This window comes from Cyrtonyx montezumae, unplaced genomic scaffold (genome assembly GCF_038088225.1).
Source record: "Cyrtonyx montezumae isolate F1298 unplaced genomic scaffold, pur_monq_1.0 scaffold_13, whole genome shotgun sequence".
Taxonomy (NCBI): Eukaryota; Metazoa; Chordata; class Aves; order Galliformes; family Odontophoridae; genus Cyrtonyx; species Cyrtonyx montezumae.
Window position 1 is genome coordinate 21,924,190 of NW_027071859.1, and position 17,911 is coordinate 21,942,100.

The 17,911-nt window shown below is 41.9% G+C and overlaps 1 protein-coding gene across 2 annotated transcripts; it reads right to left on the bottom strand.

Annotated features, from left to right (window-relative positions):
* Positions 1–3,709: 3,709 nt before the first annotated feature.
* On the bottom strand, positions 3,710–17,874 carry CILK1 (ciliogenesis associated kinase 1). 2 transcript variants are annotated; one of them, XM_065730815.1, is made up of 14 exons: positions 17,808–17,874; positions 15,867–16,116; positions 14,163–14,217; positions 13,115–13,236; positions 11,365–11,444; positions 10,381–10,513; positions 9,772–9,943; positions 9,148–9,315; positions 8,177–8,473; positions 6,915–7,105; positions 6,141–6,292; positions 4,936–5,064; positions 4,341–4,454; positions 3,710–3,877 (listed from the first exon to the last, which is right to left on the bottom strand). In XM_065730815.1, exons 2-14 carry the CDS (start codon positions 15,965–15,967, stop codon positions 3,723–3,725), a joined length of 1,869 nt encoding a protein of 622 aa, XP_065586887.1. In that variant the 5' UTR covers positions 15,968–16,116; positions 17,808–17,874; the 3' UTR covers positions 3,710–3,722. The 2 variants fall into 2 exon arrangements, with proteins under 2 accessions (XP_065586887.1, XP_065586888.1); XM_065730816.1 differs by having other exon boundaries at positions 15,867–16,037; positions 17,808–17,856.
* Between the last annotated feature and the right edge of the window lie 37 nt (positions 17,875–17,911).

A 17,911-nucleotide genomic window follows, 5' to 3' on the forward strand; every position in this document is an offset into this window, starting at 1 on the left:
TGGCCCTTATATAGTTGTAAGGGCGGAGCTAAGCTCTGGATGTGAGGGCGATCTGGCTGCGACATCTGTCACCCCATTGATCGCCAGGGTTGATTCGGCTGATCTGGCTGGCTAGGCGGGTGTCCCCTTCCTCCCTCACCGCTCCATGTGCGTCCCTCCCGAAGCTGCGCGCTCGGTCGAAGAGGACGACCTTCCCCGATAGAGACGGTACCGTTCATCGGTCAAGGGTATACGGTAGCTGCGCTCCCCTGCTAGAACCTCCAAACAAGCTCAAGGTCCATTTGTAGGAGAACGTAGGGTAGTCAAGCTTCCAAGACTGCAGACACATCCAAATGAGGCACTGCATGGGGCAGTCTGCCTTTATTTTGTGCCCCCTTTTCTCCTTTTCTCTAACGGGAACAACTTGCTCCTCCCCCGGCTCTCTGAGCTCCTTCCTTCCTGTACACACACACACACACACACACACACACACACACACACAACGATTCCTTCAAGAGTAACTTTATTTTTGAGCAGATGTGACAGAGTAGGAATGAAACGAACAACTATAACATATTTGAAGGAAAGCACTGAATAAACAAGAACCATTATTTCTTTTTGATCTTTGACATTTCCATGCTTTTGACGTAAATTCAAAACCATTCCCCTCGATGAAAGACCCCATTTGCACCAACAGCCTGACCAGGTACAGAAATCCCATGGGCTTTGTGGCTAACACTGTGGCACTGACACAAGACCTAAAAAGGTCTGGATGGCAGAGGTGAGCGAGGCACGCTCCTTCCCAGCAGACACTACTACACTTAAGGCTGAGAACAGAACAGCAGAATTCCAACAGCACGTCACATGAACGATGCTGTAGAACATTAGATCACAAAATAGGAGGCTACATAGGATAGGTTCTGACACATTGCTCGTCCAGCTCTCAATATAACCAAAAGCTGACAGCTTTTCCCTCTGCGCTGCGCTCAGACAGCACCCCATGCTGCTCAGTCAGGTCAATCCTTACTGAAAAAGGACATCCTGAGTTCTGTAGGAATTTGATGAACTAAAAGCTACAAGAGGGCTGCCAATATACGCAGTCTTCCCACCCAAAAAACTAAAAGTAGCAGAAGTCATTCTGATTGTCAAGATTATTAGCTTTTTTCTTCCACAAAATAAAGGCTTTTATCAAGAAAGGAGGAGTTGTGGGGAAAAAAAAATACTGCTACATCTTCTAGTACTTTTGCTGGACTGACCAAGACAACATCATATGCAAGAAAACAGGGCTGGGCTGATGGGGCTTCAGGTCTACACAGGCCTGTCCTGTATTCATCCTGAAGCAGTTTGAGCACATGGAGCTGTCCCTGTCCTTAAAAGGGAGAGGCCAGGGCACCTCCAGGGGAATCCTCAGGTGAGCTACATTTCTTGAGAAGCAATTCTCACTCCTCCCTGCTTTGCAAGAAGCTCAGGCACATGCAGGTAGCCTGCTCTCACAACTTGTCTCCTGCTTCCATTCACATGAACTGCACGTATAGAACAGATTACATCGACCGCCTACACAGGTCTGGGGATACTTAGGACAGGTTCAGGCTATTTTCTCTTGATTATTCAGCAAAAAAATAAATTAAATGCTATCTAGACATAAATACAGATATTTATTTCCACCAAAAGAAACAGCTATCTTTCCAGTTTCTAACACAAATACACGTATTTCCCTTTCCACTTACCCCAACAACATCGGCACATGGTTTACAACCAGAATAGTCACTGCTATGCGCTGGCATCACTGCCACGAAAGCAGTCAGATACAGCCTGCTGTCAGCACTCATCAAGAACAAATGCCTGGTGCAGCTGGCACATTTACAGCATGTGCAAGTCTTACATCCTTTTTTAATACATAGACACCTCTGGACCTTTTTGCCTTGCAGACTTGCTGTGGATTGAGTCAGGAAAAGCTGACAGCAACCAGAGCCCCTTGCAGTTCCCCCCAGCACTGAGCCAGCAGCCTACCCTGGGGTGCTGCTTCCTGAGTTGGGTGTGCTCTCATGGAAGGAGCTGAGAAGGCCAGGCCACGTCACCGGCCTCCGGCCTGCAGCAAGCACCCCTCATGGGGCAGGCGGATCCCACACAGAAGGGATCACCGGCACACTTCAATCCTTCCAAGCAGCCAGATGCAAGAACCACACCTGCTCTGATCCCTTCAGACTGCCTCTACACCTCATAAATTCCAGACCAGCTCGGTCTGTTCACAAAATGAGTTCAGATGGGGTTTCCCAAAAGCTGAACATCTCCCTACAGTCCTGTGGGAAGATACGTTTTCACAGCACGCTTCAGCTTTGATGGTGTTTGTCCAAAATGCACCTATAAAAGTTGTTCTCCCACAGCACCATAACTGTTTTATCTACAGGATTAATCTCTCGTGGAAGGAGGTGAAGGAATGGCCAAATGCTGACTATGCTCACAATGAACCATTTGCTGACAGCTGAACTCCAGCACTCCTTTCCAGTGCAGAAACAAGCTTCCCTTGTCTAGAACCCGCTCGTCTGTTTTCTCCTTCAGACTGAATGGTTTTTAGCAGTATGACATAAGGCCTTGTTCTTACCCAGTACAGTATGGGGCCTAATTTACAGCACTCTTCACATTGCAAGCGAAGACATTGAAATGAAGAGGAACCAAAGCTTGAGCATATTTGTTTGCTCCAAATTTACATTTTTTCCAAAAATTAATTAAAACAGTTACAAAAAATCAAGTCAAATGCATAGATACCGTTTCCTCAAGCTCTGCTGCTGCCATCTCATTAATACTTCTTTACTATGAAACCGTCTTTGTAATTCTCAATACTGCCTTAAATATGCATTTGGATCTTATATTCCTGACAGCAGCAAAAACAGAACGTGATGTTTGTCATTAGGAAACAATTCAACCAATTTGAGAGGTAGGTCCACATGCTATTTACCAAGAGGTTACTCTGAAGCAGGACAAACGAGCAGCGTCACAAAACAAACTGACTGATTATCCTTCATGAAATGAAGACATGACCCAGGTTTGGTAAGGGCAAAAGAACGGGACCAGAAAGGCAGACAGCAGTCCAACAGAAGCCTTGTGAAATTAGAAAAATAAATACAAAAAGAAAGATAAAAAGAAAAGCTTCCCACTGACTCTGGACTTCCAGCAGTCTCTCAGTGGCTGCGAAGCAGAGGTGACACCGTTGCTCACTCACTCCTTTGGTGTACAAAGCAAACGAGCACACAGCAGCAGCAGCGTGGCATCGAGATGTGGCACTGCTGACTTACACCACCCTGCTTAGATGCGTTAGAAAATACCCCATGAATGCCCCTTCCCTGCTCTCCTCTCCCATCGCAATATTGCACCAAGTCGCTTTTGTTTAAAAATTCATCTCTATAAAAACGTGGACTCCAATAAAGGAAAAGTGACCCTTTAAAAAAGTCTGTTATAAAAAATGCATCCTATAAAAACGCTGAGATCGCTAAGCCACATATACAAAATGCTCCAGATTTATGAAAATAATTGGACCCGATTATATAACAAAATCTCATACCAAAAACAAAGAAAAAGTACAAGATCGCATTGACATTAATACAAATAAAAATCCAAACCGAAATGAGCTTCGGAAAGGTGCGGATCATAGATCTGTTTCTTTTTGATTTACAAGTCTATAAAACAATATAAAAGCGTCACGGCTTCATGGAAAATGAGCGCTGCTGGGACAGACTGCGCACAGGTCACCGCGGAGCACCGTACTTTGCAGACCAGTCCACACGGCCATGGATGGGCTGAGCTCGGGGGGGCAGCGGCACTACCCCGGGGGTGCTTTTGGAAGGTGAATTGAATGGTGGCCGACCAAGATGGGGTCTTGCTGACTTCAGAGAAGCATAGTCTAAGGGAGGAAAGAAAACAGTGGGAGATTAAGGTTATTGGAGTAGCCGCCCGTGCTGGAGAACCACTGGATGCAGATCTGGAACTTAATTGCTTTGGGGAAAAAAGCATTCTTTTTAAATAGGATTTGCCGATGTGAAACAATAGTGGATCCAAACCCCCAAACCTTATTATACAAGGAGCACCTATACCTTGGACTTGTAAGTGTGACTTCAGAGTCTGATGTGAGTGCTGGCACAGTGTACCGGTGTAATGTGCTTACTGCTTAACAGCTGTGGTTAAAACACAACTCATAAACTAAAAATAACCCTTCTCCATATGAAGCTCTGCAAGGCTACAAGCAGTGGTTCCAGTCACTCAAACGATCACAAAGTAAAGCACTGATCTATAATATAATGCCACATATATGCAGAATAACCACAGTAATGAGCAAGGGACCGAGATGACGGTGGTACCACACTTACTTGAAGACGGATCTGCGATTGGCGCTAACTGAACCCTCTGCCCAGCAGAGCCTACTTCCTTCTTCAGAAATGAAGGGATATAACCTCCAGTTAGACCACTCGATCCTATGGGACCTGACAGGAAAAGCAAGGAACATCCATGGTCAATGCAGTACATCTCCTGTACGGGTAACAGAGGTGCAAAGGGCTGGGCCATATTTGAGATGAAAGCTGATCAGGGACTGATGGAAACAACAGCAGCTTTGCCAAAGACAGTGAAAGTCCACAGGTCCTTTACATGCCTGCATTTATCCCAGCACACTGGGAGAGATTCACATACCAAATCTGGCAGGTCAGTTACCTAAACTGCCCCTAACATAAGTGAGAACAGATGAGTTTTTGGATTATCTGTGTTCCTTTTGGAAGAAAACAGTTCTAAATAAAATCATCCAGAGCCATACTACAGCTGTAGTTAGCCATTTACATTCATCCATTTAGCTCATGACCTGACTTAACAAAAGGAACAGGCACAGTAGCAAGTGTCATTGCAGACAACAACGTACTAGAAATGGGTGACCTCAGAACTCAGCTAAATGGAATTGTGGAGCCATCTTACCTGAATTTATCCTGTTACTACTTCCTCCCAGAACTGAAGCTTTTCCAGGCAAACCAGAACTGGGCCAGGAATTAGATGGAACAGAGTCCTTGCTTGAAGTGGAGACTACGCTATTTCTTGCATTTACTCCTATTTTAAAAAGGTAACAATTATCACAAACAATATAGCTTGGTATCTTCTATATAGATATACTTAACAAAATAATGGTAGATAATATTTCCCAGAGTACTGGTGTATCTACTGAAACCACTGAGTTTGAAAACAGTTTGCAGTAGAATTCATACGTCATGTATTATTTAATACACAGACTATACACAAGCTGGGTACCTAACGTACAAAGATATGCTCACAGTTTACAGTAAAGCTATAGCAGGCTTGGGATTAATGTATTTTACTACCTCCTGTAATAACAGAACTTTTGGCTACCAAACTCTATTTAAATGAACCAATTCAAAAGTGTCTGAAACGGTGAAGTCACACACCACTTTTTTTTCCAGGAAAAAAAGACCAAGTTTTACATCACAGTCTCTTCTAGTTAACTTCATAAGCTTTGGAGTATTCATACAATCAGTTAACAAACAGCTGACACTTCCTCTGTAAACAGAAATTATGAAACATGACACATATAAGTGTTCATTTTAATTACAGGCAGCCACACTCCCCAGTCCTGTACTTCACTGTACTTCAGGGCATGTCTCAGAATAACTGGAGGTTGCTTCACTGGCACACGATTCCTTTACAGAGACAGGACTTGGATTCCATAAAATCCCAAGCTATGGCAAAGCATATTCCCATTATCAGCTAGCTTCTGCTGTTCATGGTATTACATACCCATGAGGCAAGTTCAGGGCACTATCTTTTCCAGGCTAGAAGACCAGCCTTATTCTTCTTAAAGAAACAGAGAATAGCTTGGGACATTATCAGACATTTTCTAACACAATTAGAAATGCAAAAGAGCATCTGGCAGGAGGAAGAAATGCCAGCATCCCCTTCATGTAAACAGGATTCATCTCAGTTGCTAGACTGCTAGAATGTATTTTGCATTATAGCCACCTGCATTAGTGAGAAAACTCCTGCTCTCCTTTCTTTAAGCAGTAGCCCCCAACTCCACAAGCTAGAAGGCTAAAGAACAACGTATTTGTGCCTATTTCATACTGTTGCTGCAATTACAGGAGGAAAAAGAAGTCAGTATTTTTTTTACTAACCGGGTAGATACCTAGAATGTCTCAGGTAGTGCTGCTTTGCTGCAGAAACTTGCAGTGTGGGAGTGTCCTGCCGTGGGAAGACAGCATGGGAAGGTGCACTGCTGCCAGAGCCAACAGCATCCAAAGGCTTCAGATCCAAAATGCTTTCAAATCTATAACCCAAAAATTGCCATGCTTAGTCCAATACTTATAGTATATGTTTATCCACAGTTGGCCTCCTCCCCTCCAGCTCATCTCCAGAAATCATTTCCTCACGGTGTTTGCTACAGCACAAACACACAGACAGCAGGGACTGTTTTCAGCCTGAAGCTATATGGGCGCTCCTGAAAAGCTGATCCATGCTTGAAACTCCCTTATAAACAGCTTCACCAGTTTTTGTATCTCAACTTAAGTTTTTCTCTACTTCCTTTAATCCACGGAAAACGTAGCCCAGACTAATGCAAAATGTGTGAAATACATTGGAGCAGTTCACAAGGCAAACAGAAAACACTTATTAACAGGGAATACTTACATTAAGCATTACTTTCAGCAGGAAAAAAAATGAGCAAAGAATTGCTTAGAGACATGCACTGTCCATGAAAGAAGATGTTGCAATTGAATGGTCAGCACTCAACAAGAAGCTATGACAAAGTAATAGAGAGTAAAACTGCATGTCCTTGATTGGCATGGATATATGTTTCTAGAGCACAGAAAGCATAAAGAGCAACATTATGGGGAGAAAAAAAAAAGTGACATTTAAGGAAATAAGTTCAAATGTAACAAAACCCAACTTACCTACAAATAGCTTCATCACTTTGCTTCTTTTTGCTTTTCAAGTCAACCCTTGAGACAGAAGAGCTGAAATCAAGGTCCTCCAACTCATCCCACTCTTCAGAATTCTTCACTGGCCTAGCAAGATGTCCCCATCTTCGCCTAGCTTTTGGCTTAAGTTCTCCATTTATGTTCTCAGTTCCAGTAGATGTTTTCTATTACAGTGATTGAAAAATGAAACAAAATAGAACCCCACACACTTAGGACACAAACCAGGTGATAGAACCAAAGCAACTTTTTTCCTAACTTAAAGAATAAGAGTGGTAGCAGAGCCGTAGCAGAAATGTAGCCTCCATTAAGCTTGCTAAGAACACAACATGTAGCCTGTAGGCATCACTAATCTTCTCCATTATATCCTATATTATAGCATCTTCCACTGAAAGAATAAATTTTGTAGGCCTCAATTCTAATTCTACTTGTCTTTTACTATACAGCTTCAAGAGTGAACTGATAAAAATCAGTTTTTCTGATTTTTATTTCTTGATCCATCTTGGGAGTACAAATCACACTCATGCTTCCACAAGTCTGTACCTAGAAATTTAAAAATATATATTCTACTTGTGGCACAGAGCAGATTAAAATCCTCAGCCACTGAACTGCATTTGTACAAATGAATGTTATGCAAATCAGTACACAGCCAGTACAGATAGTCTTAAGTAAAGACCAACTGCTTGCAAGAAGCATTCATCCTTCATTAGTCCTCTAGCCAGTCTTCTTTAATCAGAAGAAATGGCAGGTTCTTATTCTGAAAGAAGATGTTGTCTTCCATGGCAAGTACAGAAGCTCAAAGAGATTAGCTGTCCTGGTCACATAACCTGGAAGACTTAAATAGACTGAGGTGACAGTTCACCATCTCAATTGAATACCATTTAGTTCAATATTTTTTTCCCTGGAATCAAAGCCATTAATATTCTGCCTCCTGTACATCATTTCAGACATGTAAAATCATCATTCAAACATGCTATTCAACAAAGGGGAACATAAAATGCTTTGAAATGAGAAATCCATTTGCTTGTTTTATAGCGATCAGATTTAGATTTCAACATACTAACTTCCAGTTTGTGACAGAATTTAATTGCTGATTAATTATAGAAATTATAAGTATAGAAAATGGGAATAAACAGCAGCAATTAATTTTATAGCACAGTATAAGAGTCTTATGCAAGAGAACAAGAAAAAAAAATCAACATAATTAAGGAAAATCCATATGCTAGATGGACCTTTACCTGGTGAGGAACCTTACTGTGGATTGCAGGCAGAGTAACCTGGTTAGACTTTTCCTCCTGTAAGTATTTACTGTGATCAGCCCCAGAATTGTCTGTCTTACATGGATAGGCCAAATGTTGAGAAGTATGGCTTTGCTGAAATGGCCGTGAAGAAACGCAGGCATGGGATTTTGAAGGAGGTTGTGCTGGAGGGACAGGTTTAATATGCAGAGATGACTTCTCGTGCAGTTCCTTTTGTCTTGACAGTTCCTGAAGGGTCAGGGCATGTCCAACCTGGAAGTATGGATATCGAAGTGCCTAAAACATAATGAAGATGTTAGGAGCCAACTTAGGAATCTGAAGTTTCTAACTTCCCCTCACTCTGTGGGACAGCACTAACTTTATTTCCCTTTTTCTGGGGTAGAAAGCAGCAGGTGCTCCCATCTGAACACCGGGGAATACTTTACTGTGAGAGCTACTGAGCACTGAGAAGCTACAGAGGGGCCTCCATCCCTGGAGACACTGAAAAGCTGTGTGAACACGGTCTGCACAACCTGCTCTGGGTGTCCCTGCTTAAGCAGGAAGGTTGGAGCAGACAGACCCAGAGGTTCCTACCAACCTCAGCCACTCAGTGATTCTGCAACACATATCACCAGCAATGACAGTACAGCATCACAGCCTTCAGCCACACATCCTACCTTCGCTCTAATTCACTGTGACCAGGTTACACTTCCTGTAGGAGTACACACACTGCACTCACACTTTGATCATGAGGACACACCTCATGCAGATGATGCTGCATCGCTGCATGCAACAGATAAATAACTTCCTTTTAATTCCTCCTCTTTGCCTTGGAAATCGTTCTTGGCTTCTGCTCCTTTCCCTTCCAAGAACTACATTCTTGAGCGACTGTTGAATATCTGCCTATATGTAATAACTTGCAATGGAAAGAAAAGTCATACAGAGAAATGAGAAAGAAATCGAAATCAAACCTGGCTAGCTGTTGGCCGTTTTTTGGGGTCCCATTGCAGCATGTCCCTCATGAGTTGCACAGCTTCACTGCTAGCATTAGGTATGAGGGTTTTTAGGTTGTTAGGTACACACTGAGGCCAGCGAAAATTCATGGAGGATGAAAGTTGGTAGCCTTCAGGCCAGTCGTTCTGGGAAAATGAAATTTCCAAGCACAAAGAAAATTCAAGTGTAAAATAAATATCGTAGTGCCTAAGAGCACTAGCATATATTCTCCCCATCAGTTACAGACTGCAACCAGCCATTCTGCAGCCAGCTAAAACATTTTGAAGGTTTCACTGAAAATTTTCACCTCAAAGCTCTAGTGAGAAGTGAGGGCTTGGTATTTCACCATGTCAAAGGCACAGATGTGAACAGGACACAGGAGTTTTTTTTATCCTCTTAAAGCATAGCTTTACATGCAAGAAATAATAAAATTGCAATGTCAAAATAAATCAAAGTCTAATTTGTCTGCTACTCAGGAGTCTATTTCTCCTCTACCCCTCCATTTTTACTGTCAAAGTAAATAATGCTTATGCAGTAAGTGTTAAGTAAAATTCTTATGCATTGTAGATCACTACTGCAGAGTGGAATGTTACTGTACCTACCTTCTTTGGTGTCCCCAACACCTGGCAAATTTTGAATATTGTATCAATTTCACTGGCACCTGGGAAGAGAGGCCTCAGAGTGTAAACTTCTGCCATTATACAACCAACAGCCCAAATATCTATTGGAGAGCTATAGCTGGTGGATCTCAGAAGGACTTCAGGAGCCCTGTACCTGTGAGAAAGGAGAAGAAGAAACAAACCAAGCACCAACACAATTCAGAAGCAGTTGTACATGAAACCATTCAGCTTTTTGTTCCTTCTAGTTAACAGCAAACATTCCTTACTAAGTTCCTACCCTTTAAGGCTTCCTTTTTTTCCCCAGAACAAAGAATTAAAAAGCTATATAAGCCCTTTAAGCCCTCTTCCTGACATGCAGCATTCCTACCACATCCCACCTGTGCTAGCAGGTCCCTCTCAGTCCCTGTGCTGGTGCTATCTGCAAACCGCCTCGCACCACCTGAAGCTCGGACAATTATGCTCAGCTTAAATGAAAGTCCCACAAAGAGGATGAGTCAAGAGCCATATTATTCTGCATAATTGTTACACCACTTATTTACGAGCTTCATTTTAAGACCTGCAGATTCCCACAACATCAGTACTTGCACTTACCATCTCGTGGATACATAATCGGTGTAAGGAGGTCTAGATCGGATTTCTCGGGCTAAGCCAAAGTCTGCTATTTTCACAAGTTCTGGTCCCATACAAAGGAGGTTCTCGGGTTTCAGGTCTCTGTGAAAGAATCCTAAAATTCAAACGAAACATTGATGTGCGTTGCAGTGCCACACCCAGCCATCACCTTTATTTTCCACCTACATTGTTTTAATTCTTACTGCTGAAGCTTAACAGCACCACACAGAGCTGAATGTTCTCAGTGCCCAAGAAAGCCAGTCAGGATAATGACTGATCAACTACTTTATAACAATTCTGAGCATTCAGGCTGGTAACTCCCTTTCAAGTGACTCTTCCTTTAAAAAAAAAAATAATAAATAGTATTTTAATGTAAGGTTTATTTGAATTATGATGGAAATTGTGCAACAAAGTGATCAAAACTTCTTTAATTCAAAGCTTTTTAAAACAGCAGAAATTGAAATAGGAGGTGCTCTTTGTACTTTGAAGCTTGTTTTTTCCCCATCTGAGAACTTCTTAATGGACTGCAAGCACTCTGTTACTCGTCACCAATCAGGCAGTCGATCTCAGTGTATTTTTTAGTTTTTGTAGAGCTCTCTGCACTCAGTAAATAATAAACAGAGTAAGATATCCTTTATTCACAATCTCGGGATTGAGTCTATCAGGAATATGGCCATTAACATTAGACCAGTTACAGAAAGTGGTTAGCTGCCTATGACAGAATGTGGAAGTCTACGGCAAAGAAACCAAACAAACCTCTAAACTGCAACACCAGGCACCTTTAAAATATGGATACCTGCCCTCTATTTTCAGCAATCCCAATTTCTATTTTAGTGCCACTCTTCTGATCGCTCCCTTTAATGAGTTTAGTAATGAGTTTGCATTCACTGAAACAAATAAACAAAAACCTTACACAGAGGCTATCTCATTCTAACTCAAAATATTTACAGCTAAAACACAGCTTACCGTGCTTATGGATAAATGCAAGCCCTTGCAGGATCTGATACATTATATTCCTAACTGTGGCCTCGGGAAACAGCTTGTTTCTGTAGGTTAAAAAGAAAAAAGAAAAGAGGAAATGAATATTAAGTTTACATATTAACTTACGCTTCTTAGGAAGCGAAGATAAAAGGTAATAATGACAGTAAAACTACTAGATACACTCCAAGCACTCTCAGGTAGTTTACTGCTCTGTGAAAACTTGCATGGTATTTCAGTCTGCTACCAGTGAGAACAAGAGGCTCTTCTCACAATATTTAGGCAAGATCAGCCATAGCAGGCAGTTTAATGATGGCCCCTCTCACCAACAGAACATTCAGATTAAGCAGCAATCTGCTTCTGCAGATTAGGAAACACTGTGCAGATGGTTTGGGAGGAAGGGGAGGGGAAAAAAGTTACATCAGTGACTATTTTAGTCAGAAAGCCCTAAGAGTGAAAGAAGATGGTCTGGGCCTTATCGAATTTCCTGAGTTTGCTTCCTCTACAAACACGATCACCACATATCTTGGAAGTGAGATCAGCTCCTACAGCCAACTTTTCATACTTCCTTAATTTCTTTTTTTAAATTACAGTAGGAAAAAAAATATTCCTCTACAGTCCCTTCAAACAGAACTAGTAATTCAAACTAAGACTTAATAAAATAAATCTTGTCAATCAGATCTTTATGACTGACCAGTCTGAGACCTAGCTAAACTGAACAAAACACGGCGTGTCGCTTACTTTCCCAGACATCTCCTTTCTGCTTTTCATAAGGAGGCAGACCATATTCAGCATTACTATGAATTCCTGTGATAATTCCCAGAGATCACTGGTCTCTATGTTAGCCACTAGAATTATTTTCTCAAGCTTTGTTATTTCATCTAATTAAAGATCACTATCTACATCTATGTGCACCATTCAGTGAAAGTTGTTCTATACCTGTGCATGCATAGTGAGCATTTCCCCTTTTAAAAAGGTATTTTATCAAGTATTTATGAAATGTTCACAGAGATATATTATAACGATAACCTTACATCAAGTAAGATTACAGCCCTCTCACCACCTAATTCTGAAGTCCATTGAATGAAAATGGATTCCACAGAATCATTCAAAGCAGAAAGCTATTTTACCCCAAATTATCCTCTGGAGGATCCTATTGTGGTCTAAAGGCTAAAATTAAGATATTTATCAAAGAGGTAGAGGATTTTTCTGAGAAAACTACATACAAAACAGGCAGTCTTTTGGATATGTCAAACAAAATTGCAAGGCAAAAAAAAAAGAAAAAAAAAAGGAAAAAAAGATTTCTAGAAGCAATCCACAATTAGTCATAATCAGTATTTCAATCACTTTTTAGCTAGTTATTTGAGGAAGCCAAATCAGAAAGACAGAAGTATTTGTCTCTAATAAAAAAATCATTGGCAGTTGGAGTACTTCTCAGAAGTTCAATGCCTCTTCAGCCTGAGGGACACTGCAAGTCCACAGTTCCTAATTCTCAAAAGAATACCCGACTTATCTGCCAGGCTAATCTGAGAAGACACACTGGAAACTCTCCTTAAACTGCCTGGGATATGTTCAAAAGGGACAGCCACAGCTCCTGCTGTAGATCACCGTGGCTTAAGTCTGTGTGCTAAGCATAAACAAAAGATCTGAAGTCCACTGAAAAACAGCAGAGGTGTGAAAAGTAATCAGAATGAGCACGTCACACAAGTAATTAGGAGTGGGTGATGTTGTTACATACCTTTCTTTCATTAACTGATAAAGATTTTCCTTCATGTACTCAAACACGAAATAGAGATTATCATTTTCCCTGATAACTTCTTTCAGCTTTACTACATTGGCATGGTTTAGTTTCTTCAAAGACTGAAAGCAGAAAACAAACAGGATTTTACAAGGGTCTTACTCTAAAAGAAAGGAAAAGATTATTCCACTGATGCAGGAGTCTTAGCTTTAAAACTCTAACATTTTAAATAATCAGATAGCTATGAGATCCAAGACCAGACTTCCAAATACAGACTGTTACCTGAACTGCATATACATATCAGTATAATGCGTGGCTGATTACCCATAGGCCAGCTGTCTGACAGCAGTAGGTACCAAAACAACAGTATTTTCTCTAGATGTAGCTTCCTGCTGACAGAATTTGGATCACTTGCACTGATGACAGTCAAGTCAGGACTAAGTACAACCCTGGAAATCATTGTTGCTTCTTCATCCTCCTTCCTAGATTTTCTGTTGGATGTTCATTCTTGCAGTAGCAACACAGTTGTACAAGAAGAAAATGCATCACACTAGAAGTGACCTAGGGACATCTGCAACGGTTTGCAAAGCCTAGAAATTAAGGGAGATCCTAAAAACATATCCTTAATATTTTGCTAGCATCGGAATTTCATACCATATGACAATCTCCAAACCAATTATCCAGACAAAAGCATCTGCACATACAAAGATTACAGCTGAGTGAAGACAAGGTGTTCTCTAGTTCTACAAAAGAACCATCCAACGCAAAGTTTTATGATAAGAAAGCTATTTCACTCACTTGCCACTCACACTGGAAGCAGCTCTGTACAACCTAATGCATTTTTTTTCTTCAGAAAACTGTAGAACTTTTATAACATTACTGTCATCCCACTCAAATGCAAAGGGGCAGGAAATAGAACTGTAGCACCACGTTCTACAGCAATGTTGTGGGAAGCTTTTTGCCAAAAGAGGTAGGAGTAATTCACTGCTACCCAAAAATGTGTCAGGGATCTTTTAATTTTAAGTCAGCCATTGAATAAAGCAAGTACCTTAACCTCTCGAAGGTTCATGCATTCCTCCCACGAATAAAACTTTCTCTTCATTCTACAACAGTAGAGAAAAAAACAACTAAGATGTAGTCAACATCAGCTACAGGCTTAGATCCAAAAGCCTCATTACACATCAGTATGCACTGTGGTGGAATAGAATATAACAGTAAAAAGAACAAGGGCAACAACAGTAATGACTGAGTCATGCTATGTTTTGAAACAAATCTGTTGAAAATCAAGTTAGATCATGCCACGTGGTTTCCAATTGCATCATATTCTATTTGTTCCTATCCTCTACAATTTGATTTCTTTGTTAATTCTTATACATAGAATTTCCCCTATACATTATTTTGCCAGTGTCCACTGCTCCCTTGCTAGTTTCCTACCATACCAATTGCTTTTCCAATTTTGTCTCTCCTTTCAAGTTCATAAGCAACTCTGTTTCAACAGGAACAAACTGCACGACAGATCCTTTCTATCCTAACCCAGAATACAACCGTTGCAAAGTATTCGCATGTGTAAAATATGGCCTCATATGTTCAAACACTTTGATTGTGAATCAGCTCTTTCACGTAACGATACTTTCAGAAACACAGAATGAAAGCAGTATGTGTACATACACGCAGAACAGCACAGATTATACTTAGAGACATAACTGCCTGCCTGGAGGCTGGATTTCCCAGGGAGTGAGTTATACTTGAAGACCTGAGTCTTTGTCAGAACTCAGTAAGAAATCATTAGTTACTATTGCAGTGATTTTCCAATCACTTAAAATATCTTAGGATATTTTAAGCATACTGACATGGTCTTCATTACCTGAAGAATTTTAAGTTTCTGCTTGTTTAAGCAGTGTGTTTGCAATTAACACCTTGTCCTGCCAAGCACCAGTTCACTTCTGCTCTTAACAGTGGGTTGGCATTCAAAGGTAAGCGAACTACTATTTTCTGGTTTGTTCTGAAATAGTTGAGTTTCTATCATGCTGCAAAATGAAAATCAAAAGCAATCCTGACAAGTTTGGTGCAGGTAAAACATTCTCAGCACAGAGCAACTTCCTAAATTCCGAAGCCAACTATTGCCTATTCATACAAAACAATGCAGTACTGAAAGCTCTTTCGAGAACTACATCCCTGGGTCAAGGCTGGTATTTCAGGAGAGTGACTGCAGCACAATGTCTCTTAACACAACCAGAACAAATACATCTTTTACAAACTGAGCTCAGAACTGAAGTGGCAGAGGGAAAAAAAAATCAAGCAGATTTCTCTAAGAATTTTAAGAAAAAACATAAGCTGAAAATACTAATAGTTAATAGAATAAAAAGTTAATTGGCACATCAGATCTCATTGTCCAGTGCCACTGCAGTATTAACAAGATAATGGGAATTAGACCGTGAAATGTACGTTCCATGTATGCAGCAGGGAAGATGCTAGAGATTCCCAAAGCAGCACTGCAGAATGGTCTAAATGATATACATGTGTCTGACAGCTCGTAGTTGCTGAGCTCTACTGCAGTACATCTACGTATTTCAGCCACTTTGTTTTCTGCTGGATTTGTGGAGGATTTAAGGAACTTGTTTTGAGGAAGCACAGAGTTCAGCTGCAAGCATGTGGCATCTGCATGTTTAAACCAGTGCACGATGAGGTGATACCACCACAGAAAGGAAATGCTGGGTGGTCCCAGTTTTAAGTCACAAATGAAAATACTTACTTTTTAATGGCTATTAGCTCCCCAGATTCAATGCTTCTCCCTAGGAGGACAGAGCCGTAGGTCCCATCACCAAGCTGTCTGATAGTTCTGTACCTATTCATGATGAGGACACTTTAGCTGCAAGCGTATTTGAGTCCTCAGTGTTCCTTCTCCGACTGTAACCAGTTCTTTCTGTGGCAGCATAAATACAGAGCACTCAGGACAGTGTCAACAGTTGCAGGAATCATGTTCTCAAGACTTAGCCTTTGGTCTGAAAGCACAGAACATAATCCATTTGATTTCTGTATCCTTTCAATATTGCTCACTTCCAGACCCCGCTCCTAAGAAAAGATCAGTCTCTAGCAGTGGACACATCAGGATATCCATCAGACCTTCTGTCCTGATACTGCTCACAATGGACTGCTATATAATAAAGAAAGTTTACATCCCCTCATTTAACCTAACTGCTGCAAATATTTCCCAAATTTTACATTAGTGTAGAACAAATGTTAAAACGTGGTCTACGTCAATTAATCATACATTTGGAGTAAGTCAAAATTCCTCTGCAATCATCGAGACTGGTTCCAGTTTTCTTTTTTCTCCAGTTCTCAGAACACAGCAACATTCATGTGATTTTTGCCTTTTGAAAACTACTTTAAAACAAAAACTATTTCACAAAATAAAAGGATTGCATTACATTGCTGACATTCTTCGTTTTCAGTCTTCCCACTAATACTGCTACAGGAACAAACAAACACAAATTAGGAAATTCAGTGACAACACACCTTTGGGCAAATTTACATATCATGCAACCATCCCACTTCAACCTACAGCATCTTCAAGAACAGCAACAAAGCAGGTGAAGGTTTCCAAGGAAGGGGTATGAGTGGCACTGAGGGATGCAGTTTAGCAAGCAGTGACGATGGGCTGATGGTTGGACTACATGATCTTAGAGGCCTTTTCCAACCATAACGATTCCAGGATTCTGTGTACCTGCCTTAGACACCAGAGAGTGTGTAGGAGAGGTGCGAGGAGCTGCCCTGAAGCAGGACTAGCTTGTCTCCACACAACACCTTGGAACTGACATTGTGGTTCCCCGATTACATTGTATTATATTGTGTTATCTTGCATTCCACTATCATATTTACTAAATTAGTTTTCTCCTTTAGTTTGTTGTAACTGTTTTGTTTTTAGGCCTATCTCCCTACAACCCCTCCCCCTCTCCCAGGGTATGGGTCCATGGGTCCCCCTGCCCAAATTAGTCACTGCACTTGGGCAAAGCAACCCAGAGAACTGTCGACAATCCCAGCATAGCATAAGTGTGTGTTCAGGCCATCTTCACTCAACATTCACATGAAAAGCTCTGGTTACTCCAGTTGTCAGCAGCCCTGGTTCCCAGTCATTTATTCAGATGCTTGTCCTCACTGGGGATACTCCTTTAAGCCTCTCTACCTTCCACAGCCACTGATTTCCACTGAACCTGTAAGAAGCTCTCTTTGAGATCCCAGCTCTGCTGCCAAACGTGTCCAAAACAACAAACGGGCTGAAATACTGCTGGTGTGTTAGGGGGAAGCATAGAATCAATAAGGTTGGATAAGACCCCTAAGACCATCTAACCCAACCACCAGCCCATCCCCATCATGCCCTCTTAACCGCATAGTGCCACATATCTACACGGTTTGTGAACACCTCCCCGTACGGTGATCCCAGGCGCCCGTGACACTTCCCGAAGCCACCCGGATCCGCATGAACTTGTTTAAAAGCGACTTCTGCCTTAAGCCATCCCCACGCCGCCCCACAGACACGCACACGGAGCCCAGTGCCAGCGCTCCCCTCCCAAACGAGGAGAGCCCCGCGCAGCGCACCCGAGCACCTCGCGCCGCCGCCCCACACCACGAGCACCGCGCCCGGCGGCCCCGGGGCGGCTCTCCCCTCCCAGGACCGCGGCCGCGGAATACTTACACATGGCAAGGGAAGGGCCCCAGGCCGGGCCGAGGCCCTCAGCCCCACACAGCGGGCCGGAACTGGCGCCATCCAGCGGACACGGAGCTGCCCTCGGGATGGCC